The sequence below is a fragment of the Panicum virgatum genome, chromosome 2K, assembly GCF_016808335.1.
Source record: "Panicum virgatum strain AP13 chromosome 2K, P.virgatum_v5, whole genome shotgun sequence".
Lineage (NCBI taxonomy): Eukaryota > Viridiplantae > Streptophyta > Magnoliopsida > Poales > Poaceae > Panicum > Panicum virgatum.
Window position 1 is genome coordinate 42,184,059 of NC_053137.1, and position 13,532 is coordinate 42,197,590.

General features: G+C 52.2%; 1 protein-coding gene across 1 annotated transcript; it reads right to left on the reverse strand.

The window, feature by feature from the left end:
* Nucleotides 1–11,782: 11,782 nt before the first annotated feature.
* LOC120696044 (peroxidase 45-like) lies at nt 11,783–13,298 on the reverse strand. Its single transcript, XM_039979205.1, has 4 exons — nt 13,021–13,298; nt 12,729–12,926; nt 12,484–12,643; nt 11,783–12,255 (listed from the first exon to the last, which is right to left on the reverse strand). Exons 1-4 carry the CDS (start codon nt 13,237–13,239, stop codon nt 11,870–11,872), a joined length of 963 nt encoding a protein of 320 aa, XP_039835139.1. The 5' UTR covers nt 13,240–13,298; the 3' UTR covers nt 11,783–11,869.
* Nucleotides 13,299–13,532: the final 234 nt, after the last annotated feature.

The window sequence follows — 13,532 nt, forward strand, 5'->3', positions numbered from 1 at the left end:
CTCCATCTAGGCGACTACTAGGCGTGATCTGACTGACGGATGGTCCCTAGACAATCCAGTAGCCGTATATTCCGTATATGCCCGGCCAGTTGCGCGACGATTCATCTCTCTCTTGAACACGAACTCAGACCACACCTCTCGCATCGCATCACTGGCGTGCTCCATCGTGTGGACGCTGCACGCTAGCCGACGGCGCGAAGCTTCGCGGATCGTGGGGGCACGGTTTTTTTCGCTGTGATCCGAGAGCGACAGCGCTCGTGGACCGGCCGCTGGTCAGGGCCGTCAGGGGGACGTGAGGAATTTTCATGGGCGTCACGGCGAGCGGGGGTGATGTGATGCCGTACGGGGACGCATCCTTTTCCCACCAGCGGATGCGGTCCACATGCGGCGGATCTCATCATCTCGCGGCATCCGAGCGTGGCCCCAAGGCGGGCGAACCGTGGATTGATGAGAGTGGAGTCTGCGTCGCTACGTGATCTTCTGGTAATCGAAGTTGGCCAATCAAATGATCGGGCCATCTGAGTTTGGCTGCCTCCTCTTTACACCCCGCCGGGGGCGTTCAACTTTTGAACCGAGACCGAGACGGCGGCAGGCGGCGAGGGCGCGCGCGACCGAAGGCGGGCGCGGGAGTGATTTCCCGCCAGAGAACGTTAAACCCTGGTACTAGCAGTAGCAGGTAGGAGTAGCTGCTGCTGCTACGGTGCACGCGATCTCCGGGACGGGGCCGCGAACGCCGCAGCGTGCAGCCATCAATGCCGCCTACAAGTTGCCGAGGACGGATAGCGGTGGCCCCTCCTCGGCCACGCCCTGGACCGCCGGGCCCGGGCGTGCCGTGCCGCCCGTCGCCCGCCGGCGTGTGCGAGTGCGATACGATACGACTACTCCTAGACGAGAGCAGCAGCGCAGTCTTCTGTTTCTGTACGATACGCTCGCCACCGCTGGGGGCAGGCGGCCGGGTCAAAAAGGCAGGGAGGGCGGGGCGTGGATGGGAAGGAAAGCCGCAGGAACAGTCGGACAGAGCCCGCGGCGCCTAATCTGGTGCTGGTGCACCCCCGCTTTGCCTGCCTCGCTGCTTTCGCGTTTTGCTTTGGCATGTGGTAACTGCCAGTGGCCGCCAACACGGCGAGCGTCCTCGCGCCCTTGGGCGAGGCCTCGTCCGTCCGTGGCGGTGTTTGGTTACTTAATTTGTATGTGCACGTTTTTTGAGAAAAAAATCTCGTATGTATGGAGTATTAATAAAATCTATTTGCAAAAATTTTTCAGGGATAGATGTAATTTTTCGAGACGAATCTAATAACGGTAATTAATTAATCATTTGCTACATTGATGCTATAATAACTATCCTCTAATCACACGGTTAAAGATCTCATTAAATTCATCTCGCGATTTACACAGATGTTGTGGAGGTGATTTTGTAATTAGATTTTATTTAATATTTTAAATTAGTAGTCAAAGGAGAGAAAAAATTTCGCAGAAACTTTTACGTGGCAACTTGACTGCGCCGGCGCCCCCCCCCCCCCCCCCCACCCCCACCCCCCACTTACTAGCCTGATAGTGGTAGCTCAGGGAGTCAGGGCTGCTGCCTGCGCCTTGTTAATTGCGAAAGGCGGGCACACCAACCCACCGGACAAAGCACACTGATGACCCCGCTACCGGTGCAGCTAGCGGCTAGCGCTGGCCCCACTTACCTGTCAATGCCATTCCCTTTCCAAGCACGCGTTCTGCTGCCTCGCCGGTTCACCGCACCGCGGACATGACATGAGTTGCTGCAACCTTGAGAAATCAGTGCCAAGTTCATCTTCTCGTTTGATTCACCACGTCGGAATGTTGCAAAATTTAAAATTTCAAAACTATCATATCAAATGATAATATTACATGTATTGAGTATTAAATTTAGAAAAAATAAAAAAACTAATTACATAATTTGCTTGTAAATTACGACACGAATCTAATAAGTCTAATAAAATGTTGAATTGTTCTAGTAGAAAACAGATATATAGGCCATATACGAGCACTCACACACTTTGCCCAATGCAACTCCACGTGCTTAAGAAAAAAGTAGCGGAAATAATTTTTTACCAAAAAGAAAACTTGCCTTGTGGTGTATTGCAGACTTTCTAAAAACGGGAAGGCCGTACGGGTGGGCTAATTTACGGCGGGTTTAGCTAAGTCCATAAACTAAATAGGACATATATTGTCCGGCCACGTAGTCGCGCACTCCTACGTAAACAAAAAACACAAAGAGACAGATGGGCCGGCTCGGTCCAACCATTAGGTTTGGAATATCAAAGAAAAAAGTCATATTTACCTCCTTGAATTATAGGTCGAGTTTACTTTTCCACCTTAAACTCGAAAACCGGATATTTTGCCTCCTCGAACTCGTGAAACCGGACATATGACCTCCCTGGGTGGTTTTTTCTAGTGGTTTTCCTAATTTTGTTTTATGTTTATTTTGAATAAATCTTTGGAAAAATCATAGTAAATAGCAAAAAAAAATCATAAAATAGAAAATCAAATTTTATTGGACTCCACATGAGTAGGTCTATGCAGTAAAAATATGATATGATAAAATTTAATAAAAAATTTATTTTAAATTTTAGATATATATTTTTTTACTATTGATTCATATCTACATTTTGTATGGTCCAATTATGGTGAAATTTTTATGGTGCTATAATAACTAAATTATTGAACTGTAGTAAAAATTTTATACTCATTGGATATTCAGGAGTTTAATTCCAAGCTATACCAGACTCTTCAGTTTGTTAAGAATAAATGATCCAATGACTATGAATTTTTTACTGAAGCTTAATAATATAATTATTAGCTCACCATAAAAAATTCACTATAATTTGACAAAGGAAGATGTATATATGAATTAATTATAGAAAATTATATATTTAAAATTAAAAATACATTTTTACTAAGTTATATATTATAATATGTTAAATGCATAGATCTAATCTTGTGGAGTCCAAAAAAAATTTAGTTTTCCATTTTATGATTTTCTTGTGATTTATTATGATTTTTCAAAGATTAATATAAAATAAATATAAAAGAAAAAGAGGAAAACCACTAAGAAAAACCACTCAGAGAGGTCTTATTTCCGGTTTTGCAAGTTCGAGGAGGCAAAATATCCGGTTTTTGAGTTCAAAGTGGAAATGTAAACTTGGCCTATAGTCCATGGAGGTAAATAGGATTTTTTTCCAATATCAAACGACCCAACAAATAACCAAACTATATGGGCTGTCATGTACATACCACGCACCACATTTAATCCAGACAGCCCAGCAGGCCCATATCTTCCCAAAAGATACGAAGCCTGCTGGAATTTTTTTTATTTCTATATTTTTTTTCGATTTATCAAAAATATATGCGGCTATATTTTTTTTTCAAAAATGTCACCCCTACCGCCGGTTGGTTTGGCGGTAAGGAGTTACCGCCGGATGAACCGGCGGTAAGATAATCAGCCCACGGCCCATGGAAGCTACCGCCGGATCAAACGGCGGTAGCTCCTTACCGCCAAACCAACCGGCGGTAGGTGCTACTGCCGCGCTGTAGCCCGGCTATAGCCGGCTGTAGCAGCCGGCTGTAGCTGCCCTGTAGACGGCAGCACCCTACCGCCGTTTGAAACAGCGGTAGGTGTTCCCACAATTTATTTTTTATTTTTAATTGTTTTATAATCTTTCACTGCTATAATTAATTGTATAATTATTTTAAAGACTGTTTGAACTGTAATTATTTTCTTTACGTTTAGAGATATTTCAGAAAATAATAGAGATAGCGGAGGTTAGGGAAATTTTTTTATAAAATGTATACAAATTAGATTTAACTCTAATAGTCTGTGAAAATATATTTTCATGAGATATTCATGAGTTTCAATTACGATTTCGATGTCCTGTCACCTTGCATCAGATTCTTCTGCACCCCCACTATAATTAAAAATGTGGGAGTACTTACCGCCGTTTCAAACGATAGACATGCGTGAACCATGCCTATAGACCAAATAGCTCCATCTATAAATAAAACATCGCCCCATCTCATATGAAGTAAATAACCATCTCATACGAAGTCTTTAGCCATCCACGCACGGCCACCATGTCTTCCTCTGGTTCTACCTACATTCCGTGGAACAAGATTAGAGAACCTGTGCCTCAAGGAGTGCAGGTTCCAATGTGCTTCTGCGGTTCGTTGTGCAAGCTGATGGAGTCCAAAGTTTTGGGCGATGACTTCGGCAGGAGGTTCTTCATGTGTGAGAACTACGAGTACGATCCGCCAAAGCGCTACGGCAAGGACAAAGCGAAGGTATCACCTCGCACTATCTAGTTTGCGCCTTCGGAGTTCAGTATGTTAATTCTAACTCGGCTTGGAAATAGAGTCCACCACCTCTTTGTGATTTCATACAGTGGCTGGACACGGAGCATTCGACCGAAGCTAAGGAATACGTTGAGCGCCAAGCAAGGTGGGCTGCGGAAAGGTGGTAGCAAATGCTGCAAGAGGAAAAAATGGAGGAGAAGCGCAAGAAAGATAAAGAAGAGATCGAGAAGAGGTTCGCAGAAGTGGAACGTCGGCAGGAGGAGGAGCGTGAAGCTGATAGGGAGAGGAAGCGAGAGAGGGCCCGCCGTGCGTAGGAGGCGGGACCCGAGGCTATTAGGAAGGGGAAGTATCCTCGGTGCACTCAGTAGATGACTATCATGTAATGTTCGAATTTCATATTCCCTAAGGCATGTTAGGTCTAGATGGAACACGACGTTAGCGTGTTCCATGTACATGCCAGTGCAATTGTTATTGTAATTTCAATGTCAACTTAATCGACATTGTGTAATTTGTACTAGCTGCAACTAAATTATTCAGAAGCATTGCCCTACAAATAAACTTTTCAGACCGACACGATGACAACTCCATTGGCATATATCGGCCAGTACACACAATAAAAACAATGAAAACAATCACCGTTCAAACATTGAACACAAATTAAATAGTGGTCCACACAATTCAACGCACAGAACACATGACATGGCATGTCAGGACCTGTTGCAAACTACGGTAACGAGGTCCAATACTAAACCTAACATGCCTTAGGTAATTCGAACAAACGTTACATTATTTATTCAGACGGAGCAGTACAACATAAATCATTCACGGGCAGTAGCCTTATCACGTCCCGCGATGTATGGTTTTGCACGCTCGCCTTTGCGTAAATCTTCATTCACCTTCTTTAACCACTCCATATATTGCTTATCACGATGAGTGATCCATGTGTCAATCTACTCATGGAAATGACACCAATGAGTATGCGTGTCATCACCAGCGTACTTTTACAAACAAGAAACGATTCAAAATTAATAAAAATAATAAAAGCATATTTACAAATTAATCTATACCTGTGATGTTGCACCTCTTTTTTGGACTTCCTCGATATTCTTGCAACACCAATACCTCTGGCCAAAAGTCTCGTAATCACGAGATATGTTCGGAACACAACGCATTTGGCAATAGCAATCGGGTGGCTCTACACCTTTCGGCCATACCTTGCAATCTGTAATACATCTATTGGGATCGTTAGGAGAGGGTCCTAAATTAGCCTCCATTTCCCGACGGAAAGCTGCCCGGGAGAATGAGAAGCTCATAGGTGTTTGGTTGGGCTAATTAAAAAAAGTGGAAACTGAATTGCAAGTATGTGCTCTCAGGAACCACAAGGTGCTCTTTTATAGACACAGGGCTGCTTGCATGTCCAAGCACTTTGAACACAGATATTACCTCTCACTGCTCCACAGTCGTCCACGGTTCTGCACTCGCACGCTCCACAGTGCGCACTCATTCCACTAAAAACAACAAAAGGACCTCTCACTGCTCGTACCATCAGTACTCGCACGCTCCACAGCGTTCACTACTACAACTTTAAACACGGATTATTGCATCGACCTACTCATCGCATCGCCCACTTTAAACTCGTCGTACTGTCACTGCATCGACCTACTCGTGATTATTGCACTGCCCTGACACATCCCATCGCCCGGAACACTACACGGTACCGGCGTAATCGTCACAATGTTAACCATAGGAATTACATCATAATACAACGTTAATGAAACACACAGCAGAAATGCAGTGGCATGGCAGAACCCGTTGCCTTAGGTAATTTAAAAAAACCCAACAAATACAACGATGCAACATGTAACTTGGACTAGGTAGTCCTAATAGCCGTACCCCCACGTAGCAAACTGCGTTGAGCCTTCTCCGCAGTATCCACCCATTGCAGGTTGCGCAGGCGGTGGTGCCAGAGGGCCAGGGCCCTTGTTCTTGTGACAAGGGCAGTTGCAGTAAGGAATAGTGCATGGTTCATCTTGTGAAGCGGCAGCATTGCTGGTATCATCATCTTCGTCATCTTTGTTACCCTCGCTCACTTCCTCGTAATGGTACACCTTGCACTCCAGATCAAATATCTTAATCTAGAGGTACTCGATGAACTCCTGAACTGAATCAATTGGTGCAGGATCGACCCACCTGGTAAACCCACAGTTTTCTGGAGCATCTGAAGACTGCAAAACAAATTTCATGTAAGGTGTCTCAATGAAGATAAAGAAATAAAACAACCGAGCATTACCCATGCGTGAGGGCATTTGAAGAAACGCCGACCGCCATCCATCCCGTCGGTGCACATCTGCACTAAGCAGTCCTCACTATGTCTGCATTTTGGCCACGTTTCTCTACGGTTATCGTATTGTCGAAGAGGAGTTTCATTGGTAAATTCACTCTTGTGCTGTGGCGGAAACTCAAACACTGGTTCCGGAAAGGAATCAGGTCCAAGAGGCCCCTCCCATATTATGGGGTCTCCCTTTCTTCCCCCTTTTCTGTCGGTACCCCAGGACTGGGGTACCCCCTCTTGCTGTGTCTGGGCAAGAGCCTTAGTAGTCATCCTTGACTACAACCAAACAGCCGGACCCCTGCGGTCCGAAGTCCTGTCCTCCCGACAATGGTCCGGACCCGTTCCACGGCCGGGGAAGGTCCGGGGACGCCACGTGTCCCAGGAGAGACAGGCGCTCAAGCGCAAGCAGCCAGGGCTCCGGACCTCCCGAGGAGTCCGGACCCCCGCGGGGTCCCGGACCCCTCATGGGGTCCCGGACCCCCCGCATAGCAATCGGACCCCTCTCCAAGGGAAGGTTTCGACGTCCCGCCTCAGGATGGTCCGGGGCCGACACGTGTATGAGGCCCTTGGTCTCCATATTGAGGTCCACCTACCTTCGCATTCATTGCGGTAGGGGGACGTCCGCATTGATATAGCAGAAGCCGAGGCGTTTGACTAGCCAGGGGACACTATTGATCGCGTATTACCAAGGTAGTGGGGCACTGGCGCCGCCCACGCCGCGTCTGCCAGTCTGCCGTGACAGATGGATACGACGGCTCGGCTTCGCCCTTTATGACGCTACATAATAGCCTCAGCAGGCCTCGCCGCAAGCTACGCTACTCCAACGGGCACCTAGCTGACGGGACAAGAGAAGACCCCCCTGAGTCAGAAGAGCAGCAGTACGCCTATCGGAGGAAAAGATTCGCTACCGCGGTAGCCACAGTCACGTTGGGCCCACCTGTCGGGGCGTCAACGTCCTATGTATCCGTTCCCCCTTGATCTATAAAAGGGGGAGCGCCGCTAGAAGACCTCAGGCTGAAAGAAGGCCAGCAGAGGATAGGTTGATACACACCACCAATAACAATACATCTCCCAGTGGACGTAGGGTATTACGCTCCGGCGGCCCGAACCACTCTAAATCTTATGTTCTTGAGTCCTTGTCCCAGCGTAGATTCAGCCTCATCGCCTAGTACTTCCCCGAGTACTCCCTCACAGGGAATAGGCGGGTGCGCTCCGCCACCCGGCTGTGGGTACCCTAGAAACCCCGCGACATTTTGGCGCCGACCGTGGGGACGACAGGCGTTGGCTGGATCTTCGGGCTTATGGGCCGTGTTCATCCTCTGCAACGACGAGCAAGAAGATGAAGGAAGGCAGGGCCACACTCACTCCACCTGTCTTGGCACCGGCGCGGCAACGCCCTCGGTGCGGCGGCGCACGACAGCGACGCCTGCTGTGCGTCGCCACTGCGACACCTCGGAGCCGGCGTAGCGGCGCACAGTGGAGGCGCCGCTGGGCGCTGCTGCCCCTACGTCGACTCAAGGTTTTCTCTCAAGCAACGGCCACACCTCCTCTGCGGTGGCATGGTGTCGGCTCAAGGCTTCCTCTCAACATGGAGCCTGGAGCCGACGGCCATCCCGGAGGAAGTGGACCGTGTCGTCCTGCCGTCTCCAGCACCGGAGATCCACCTCAGCGTTGCTCGGTGCTGCTGCAGACAGGACCCCGCCGCCTCGCGCGGGGGCCCCTGGCGCTAGCACCAAGGACAAGCCGGCGAACGACCGCACTTCTCCACGCGTCGCACCGGTCCATCTGCTGCGCAAGGGCTCTGGTTTCCATCGGCAACGGCGACGGCAGGGGGAGGGGGCCTCTTCCATTCAAAGCCAAAGAATTTGTCTCATGCCATGTAAGCATGTGACAGCTCTTAGGCGAGGAGGGGTCCCCCGAGCTCCCGAGGTGATGCTGGATGATGCGGTTCAGGCACGTCCAGGGCGCCTTCACCTCCGAAGAAGAACACGCTGTATAGCATGCAGCCGTAGGTTACTCCTAAGAAAGGAATGAGAGATTTTCTCCTTTGTAATAGCGTGGCGTCTACGTGTGTGTCCAGAGCGGTCAAGGTCCGACCTTGTAAACCCGACCTCTGGCCCTATCACACAAACAGGCAAAAGCGGTCCGGAGCGGTGGAGGTCCGACCTCGTAATCCCGACCTCCGATGTATACCGTGGCAACCACAATAATAAAGGAGATTTTCTTTCTCCTAGGCTCCACCCTGATTACATTTATTCGCCTTGGTTTAACTATTCTTTCCTCTTGACCGGAGTTTCCCTTATTGCTAACAATCCAAGTTAAGTTGCTGGCTTGTGGTCAGGTGAAGACACCCCTTCTAGCTGGAAGGCAGTCCGGACCCCTAAGGACCTGCTCTGGAGAAGTGATATTTGTATCCTGGGGTAGAGAAGCTCCGCGTGGCTTAGCCTGGTAATGTACCCTAAGTTTACGTACTTCACTACCCTGTTACAAGTACTCTAGTATCCAGGACTGCTGTCTTTAGAGGTCCCGGGCTCTCTTCTAGTATAAGACTTGGTTTCTTTGCACCTTACTATGAGGTCCGGTAACATGCTTCATCGGATTGTCAGCAACGATCGCTCCAAGTCCACTCCGGTGGCCCGCTCCGGCGGAGACCGCTCGCCACGGTCGCTCCAAGTCCACTCCGGTGGCCCGCTCCGGCGGAGACCGCTCGCCACGGTCGCTCCAAGTCCACTCCGGTGGCCCGCTCCGGCGGAGACCGCTCGCCACGGTCGCTCCAAGTCCACTCCGGTGGCCCGCTCCGGCGGAGACCGCTCGCCACGGTCGCTCCAAGTCCACTCCGGTGGCCCGCTCCGGCGGAGACCGCTCGCCACGGTTGCTCCAAGTCCACTCCGGTGGCCCGCTCCGGCGGAGACCGCTCGCCACGGTCACTCCAAGTCCACTCCGGTGGCCCGCTCCGGCGGAGACCGCTCGCCACGGTCGACAAAAGCCGGGTCCGGGAAGTGGTGCTTGCTCCCTGAGCGATCCGAAGTCTGTGTAGCCGCTTAGCTTGGTTCCGTACCCTAAGCCTACACCTTCGTCGCCCCATGGAGAGCGCTCTAGTACCTAAACCTGGCAACAGGCATACCGGCCTCAGGGGTCCGGGATGCCTGCACTCTCCAAGAGCACACCAACGCAATCAAGTTGCGTAGGAACACATCACGGTGGTGGCCCCACCCGCGGGTTCGTACCTCTCCCGAGGTGGGCCCGGGGGCCACTGTCGGTACCCCAGGACTGGGGTACCCCCTCTTGCTGTGTCTAGGCAAGAGCCTTAGTAGTCATCCTTGACTACAACCAAACAGCCGGACCCCTGCGGTCCGAAGTCCTGTCCTCCCGACAATGGTCCGGACCCGTTCCACGGCCGGGGAAGGTCCGGGGACGCCACGTGTCCCAGGAGAGACAGGCGCTCAAGCGCAAGCAGCCAGGGCTCCGGACCTCCCGAGGAGTCCGGACCCCCGCGGGGTCCCGGACCCCTCATGGGGTCCCGGACCCCCCGCATAGCAATCGGACCCCTCTCCAAGGGAAGGTTTCGACGTCCCGCCTCAGGATGGTCCGGGGCCGACACGTGTATGAGGCCCTTGGTCTCCATATTGAGGTCCACCTACCTTCGCATTCATTGCGGTAGGGGGACGTCCGCATTGATATAGCAGAAGCCGAGGCGTTTGACTAGCCAGGGGACACTATTGATCGCGTATTACCAAGGTAGTGGGGCACTGGCGCCGCCCACGCCGCGTCTGCCAGTCTGCCGTGACAGATGGATACGACGGCTCGGCTTCGCCCTTTATGACGCTACATAATAGCCTCAGCAGGCCTCGCCGCAAGCTACGCTACTCCAACGGGCACCTAGCTGACGGGACAAGAGAAGACCCCCCTGAGTCAGAAGAGCAGCAGTACGCCTATCGGAGGAAAAGATTCGCTACCGCGGTAGCCACAGTCACGTTGGGCCCACCTGTCGGGGCGTCAACGTCCTATGTATCCGTTCCCCCTTGATCTATAAAAGGGGGGAGCGCCGCTAGAAGACCTCAGGCTGAAAGAAGGCCAGCAGAGGATAGGTTGATACACACCACCAATAACAATACATCTCCCAGTGGACGTAGGGTATTACGCTCCGGCGGCCCGAACCACTCTAAATCTTGTGTTCTTGAGTCCTTGTCCCAGCGTAGATTCAGCCTCATCGCCTAGTACTTCCCCGAGTACTCCCTCACAGGGAATAGGCGGGTGCGCTCCGCCACCCGGCTGTGGGTACCCTAGAAACCCCGCGACATTTCCTTTCCCAAAACCGTAGTAATTCTTCCCGCTAGACCCACCTCCAGACATTGGGTATACAATGAGCTTTGGTGTTTGAGTGGTGCTGGGAGTTCACAAGCTTGTGAGTATTTATAGGCGCACAAAGGTCTGATACCCGGAGTGTGGAGTGTAAATGCACATGAAGAGCCTACTGTTCTACGATTTTGTATCGTAATAATTTATTTTCGAATCACTAATATTTCTACACATAACAAAATAATTTCTACACATGAAACTATATTCAAATAATTACACGCTAAAAATTATTTCTACACATAAAACTATATTCAAAAACACTAATATTTCTAATTCTAATCTACCAACTATTATTACTAAAATTAAAATTTAAAATGTACCTGCGAGCGCCGTCTCGGTGCGGTGGCCGGGAGAGCGCTGCGAGCGCCCCGGCGCGCGTGCGGGAGCCGCGCGGGGGGCGGGCGGGCGGCGGCGCGGGCGGGCGGCGGCGCTGGCGGCGGCGTGGGCAGAGCGAGCGGGCGGCGGCGCTGGGGGACAGGCGCGCGCGGTTTAATACGCCGGACCTTACCGCCGGATCATCCGGCGGTAGGTTCCACCTACCGCCGTTTCAACCGCGGTAAGGCTCGGCCCACCACGGCCCACCGCGGAACGATCCTACCGCCGGTTCATCCGGCGGTAACAATCTTCCACCGGATGAACCGGCGGCTGGGTGACATTTTTTTAAAAAAAATCTCGACATATATTTTTGATAAATCAAAAAAAATATAAAAATAAAAAAACTCAAGCTTGCTGCACCTCTAAGTCAACACCGACACCCAACCCGACCGGCACAACCACCACTTGCGCCACGACACGTCCACGACGTACGTGACCCCAAGTACAAAACTGTCGCGCAAGCAGAACCAGCCCAGCCCCGGTCGATCAATTGGGGAACCTGCAGTCGCGGCGAACCTCGCCGCCGTCGTCCGCCGTCCTGACCCCGACCCTGCCGAGCCTTGTCATGGCCGCGGCGAAGTCGTCGAAGAAGGCGCCCTGGTCGGCGGCGTAGCGGTCGACGGTGCCGCGCGACCTCGCGTCCGCGTACAGCGCCTGGTCGGAGGCCAGGAGCCCCCTCCCGGCGCGCAGGTTCCGGTAGTACTCGTTGTCGAACCGCAGCGGCGTCGCGGCGTCCAGGAACGCGAACCCGCCGCCGGCGGCGCCCGGGCAGCTGCCGCGCAGCTGGTCCGCGAACGCCGGGTCCATGGCCGCGTCCGCGCCCACCCGGTACCCGAAGAAGCCGCACGACGCCGCGCCGATCGTGTGAGCCCCTGCTTTGAGCCGGCATGCCACGACGCACGACACGGACACCCACACGCAAGAACGGCCGTTAGCAGCGGACACGATCGACACGACGCCACCAAACAATCTGGCAAGTAATGAAGTGACTAGCAATCTACTAGCTAGCATGCTCTTCGCGTGTTCTAGCTAGCAGCTGTAGCTGGTAACATTGACTTATGTAATTATGCACGTGCAGTTAGTTCTTGCTAGCTAGCTACCTGAGAGTGCGATCATGTCGGCCTGGGAGAGGCCGAGGCCGGAGAAGAAGCCGTTGAGCTGGTCGAGGTCGAACGAGCCATGGGGGATCAGGACGCTGGCTTCAGTCGACACCCGGCCGTCGTACCGGCCCAGCTCCACCTGGTAGTCCGGCCCTCCGCTCTGCACTCGAGACCCGATCACGATCCGGCGCGACAAGCAAGTGAGCTCGAGGACGACCGATCAAAGCCAGCGGCACCTTTATTACCAGGAAGACGGCGTCCCTGGCGGCGAGGGCCAGGATGTCGGCGCACGACACCATGTTCCGGCACTGCGGGTCGCTGTCCACCGCCGCCTTGGCGCTCATCACCGTGTTGAACCCCTCCGGCTTCAGCGTGATGCCATCGAGGCTCCGCCACTCGTCGTCGCCGTCGGGGTTGATGAGCATGATCGACGCGTCGCAGCCCTTAATTAGTCGATTCATCACAAGCAGACCGATCATAATCGATCGCACGGCATTGACAATTTAGTAATCACAAGGCGGCATCAACAATTAGTACCCTGACAGCGCAGTCGTGGAAGAAGAGCCGGAGCGTGGCCGGCGCGGCGACCGGCGAGTGCGCCACGGACATCCGCACGGCGTCGCGGACAATGCGCTCGAGGTCCGGGCAGACGTCGGCGTAGTAGTCCGGCGCTAGCTGGGCCCCGGCCATCGGCGGCGGCGGGAACACGTCGAGCGCGAGGAGGAGGAAGGCGGCCAGGAGCCGGAGGCCCCTCATGATACTGAGGAGTTGCCGCTCTTAAGGCCGCCGTTTGTTTACTCATCTCTCTTAAATTAGCCAAGGCCGTTAAACTGCATGAGCTCGGGGTGGTTTGCAGGCGATGACAGCGTGGGTTTATATAGAAGGGAGGACGAGACGTGGGTCCAGAACAAATGGGATACTCACAACAACGGTGCACGCAATTAATCCAGGCTTCTCTCTGTGGTCCAGAGCAACAAAGAATAGAAAGGAAGGCACCAGCATACCAGCGAATGGCAGCCAAGAAGAACCCCAATAAAAACCTTCAATAG